Source organism: Sarcophilus harrisii, chromosome 3, assembly GCF_902635505.1.
Source record: "Sarcophilus harrisii chromosome 3, mSarHar1.11, whole genome shotgun sequence".
Classification (NCBI taxonomy): Eukaryota; Metazoa; Chordata; class Mammalia; order Dasyuromorphia; family Dasyuridae; genus Sarcophilus; species Sarcophilus harrisii.
Genome location: NC_045428.1, coordinates 603,583,509 through 603,586,389, shown reverse-complemented (window position 1 = coordinate 603,586,389; position 2,881 = coordinate 603,583,509). Strand labels below are relative to the sequence as shown.

The following is a 2,881-nucleotide window of genomic DNA, read 5'->3' as shown; positions in this document are numbered from 1 at the left end:
CACGTGGGGGGTTGCTGACACGAGTGTGAAAGAAGGTGTGAGTTTGTCTTCTGCCCCACGGCTAGCCTCAAACTTGGAAGCTCCCACAATGCACTTAGGAAAGGGACCCAAGGCTGTAAGCCCAGCGCAGGGACCCCAACAGCTACCAGTGGTGTACTTTGTAAGGATTGTTATCACTAATATTGGCCGGGGATTCAATTTCTTCCCAAGTCCTAAGGATGAAAGGCCTTCTGGCTCAGATTCTTCCCCTCCCCCGTGACTACCCCTTGGTGACCTATCCTGGATGCTAAGAGACTAAAAAGTTGTTTTTGGAAATGCCTTTTTATTTAGACAAAAAACAGAAACCAAACTAAGAGAAGAGAGGCAGGACCCTGTGATTTCCCCTTGCCCTCTCTGCCCCTGCCCCAAAAGGCCACCCATGGTGATGAGCACTAGAAGGCTCTGCCGAGATGGCCAGAAGGCACACAGTAAAAGCCAGAGCCACAGAGGCCTCCTTTATGCCCAGGCCCCCCTGCCTCAAGATCCTCAGTCAATGCAGACGCAGGGTCAGAGACAGAGGGGGGCTCCATCCCTGTAGTGATATTAAGAGCCTTCAAGTTCTCCTTCAGGGCCCCCCAACAGTGGAAGAAGGGGGGGCCTTCAGTCTTTGGCCCCTATAGTGACATAAGGGGCCTTCAGTCCTCCTCCATACCCCCCACAATAGCAGGGGGTGCTCAGCCCCTGTGGTTATTTTAGGGGCCCTTCAGTCCCCCATAATGGCAGGTGCCCCTCAGTCCTCGGTCACGGGCCCCACATAATGGCACACAGCGTCGTAGTCCAGCTGCAGGATGGTGCCCTGGCCCTCCTCGTGCAGCAGCTGCACCAGGGCCAGGCTCTTCTCCTTGTCCCGGGCCAGCAGGCGGCCCAGCTGACCGGCCTGCGGCCCCAGCACCACCATGACCCTGGCCTTCTCCTCCTTGGGGATGAGCGTCTCCAGCATGTCTTCCCGAAGTCCCTCCAGAAGCCGGCCCTCGTCCGTCCTGCACACGCACGTGTCCGGGCTCAGCACGTCCTCGATGATCATCTTGGTGTTGTAGTAGCGCCCCTTGTGGTGCTTTTTGTCCACGAAGCGCACGCGGAGGTCCCTGCGCAGCCAGTGGGGCGCCTGCCTCTCCCGGGCCGGGGAGAGCTTCCTCTTCTGTCCCTTCTTCTCTTCGGGGGCCCCGCGCCCCTTAGGGTCCCCGCGCCCCCCCTTGGGGTCCCGGCTCTGGGCCTCGGCTAGCGGCCGCAGCACATGCTCGCTCAGGGTGGCCACCTGGCCGGAGGGGGCCAGCTTTACCAGGGCCCGGGCGTTGTCGGGGTCCAGCCCTTCCACCTGCCCGCGGAGGCCCTTGTGGGGCCCGGCCGTCACCAACACGGCCCTGCCCGGGGCCAGTCCCGCGGGCTCCTCGGCGCTCTCCCGGCTGGGCCCGGGGGGGCCCGAGGGTGGCGCCAGGCTGGCCCCCAGCCCGAGCCCCTTGGGGCGCAGGGGGTTTTCTCGGGGCTTCACCACCTGTTTGAAAGTGCGCCCGATGCCCTCGCCCGGCTTCCAGCCCATGCCCCGCAGCATGGCCAGCCCGTACGCCTCCACGGGCACCGCCTCGTAGTCCGCGCCCACCGACTCCGGGGCCGCGTCCGCGTCCGCCCGGGCCACCAGCGGGATGGCCATGGAGGCCGCCGAAGCCTCGGCGCCGGGGCCCTCCTGGAGGGCGCGCCGGGACTCCTCGAGCAGCTCCTCCACGGCTTGGCGGAGGACGCCCTCCTCCGGGAGTCCGGCCTTGTCCGGGGCCTCCCTCCGGCCGTGGCCGCGCCGCAGCAGCGGGATCACCAGCTCCCGGGGCGCCTGGTCGGGAGGCCGCACAGTGCGCAGCTCCCGACCCTCCACAGCCCGCACTAGGTCCTTCTCCTCCTCCCGCGGCCCCTCCAGCCGCTTCCGGCTCGCCGTGCGGCTGAAGCCGAAAGACACCGGGCCCGGCGGCGCGGAGGCCGCAGCATCACTCTCCCCGTGCGCCATCGCGCAGTCCAGTCTCCGGACAGACCGGACCCGGCTCTGCTGGCAGCTTTATGCAGCTCTTCCGCTTTCCGGCGCAGGCACAGGGGTACTCCGTCCCAGCAGCTGGTGTTTGCACTCGCAGTGCCTGCTGGGTCTTGTAGTCCGCCTCACCAGCAGCTGGTGTTTGCACTCGCAGAGCCTGCTGGGTCTTAAAGTCTGCCTACCAGGAGCTGGTGTTTGCACTCGCAGTGTCTGCTGGGTCTTAAAGTCGGCCTCACCAGCAGCTGGTGTTTGCACTCGCAGTGCCTTCTGGGTCTTGTAGTCCGCCTACCAGCAGCTGGTGTTTGCACTCGCAGTGCCTGCTGGGTCTTAAAGCCGCCCCACCTGCTACTACGTTTACGTGCGGTGGCTGCTGATCTTGTACTCATCCCTAGCGCCCTTTCCCCCTCTTCTTCACCCGATTTACTGGGGCTGCCTGTGCGCGGCGTCTCTTGCGTCTTACAGTCAGTCGTTTGCGCTCGGATCCCGCTGGGCCTTGTAGTTCATTCTGCCTCCTCTGATTTGCGCGCTATGGCTGCTGGGCCTTGTAGTCTCTCAATTCCGCTCCCGTTTATACTGGAATTGGGGCCTCTCGGAAAGCTGAACGCCCGTTCCGACGGACGCTTCAGGGGGAGTTCCAAGGAGGGGACGATGCACTAGGGAGGAGAAGAGCCTAGTCCGTCCTGGCGAAAGCGATCCGGGCACAGCGAGGTAACAAGAGGTCTGGCTCGGCGCCGCCGTGCGCGCTGCCTGCCGGGACTTGTATTACTTTTCCTTGTCCGCGCATGCGGGGATTTCGGGGCGAGGCAGCCTCCTTTTGCCTCTCCCCTC

The 2,881-nt window shown here is 64.1% G+C and overlaps 1 protein-coding gene across 1 annotated transcript; it reads right to left on the bottom strand.

Annotated features, from left to right (window-relative positions):
- Positions 1–286: 286 nt before the first annotated feature.
- GPKOW (G-patch domain and KOW motifs) lies at positions 287–2,378 on the bottom strand. Its single transcript, XM_023501032.2, has one exon. The coding sequence runs from the start codon at positions 2,030–2,032 to the stop codon at positions 770–772; it is 1,263 nt and encodes a 420-aa protein (XP_023356800.2). The 5' UTR covers positions 2,033–2,378; the 3' UTR covers positions 287–769.
- Positions 2,379–2,881: the final 503 nt, after the last annotated feature.

Coding starts and splice junctions, on each gene's coding strand:
- GPKOW (XM_023501032.2), bottom strand. CDS start 2,032: ATGGCGCACGGGGAGAGTGATGCTGCGGCCTCCGCGCCGCCGGGCCCG.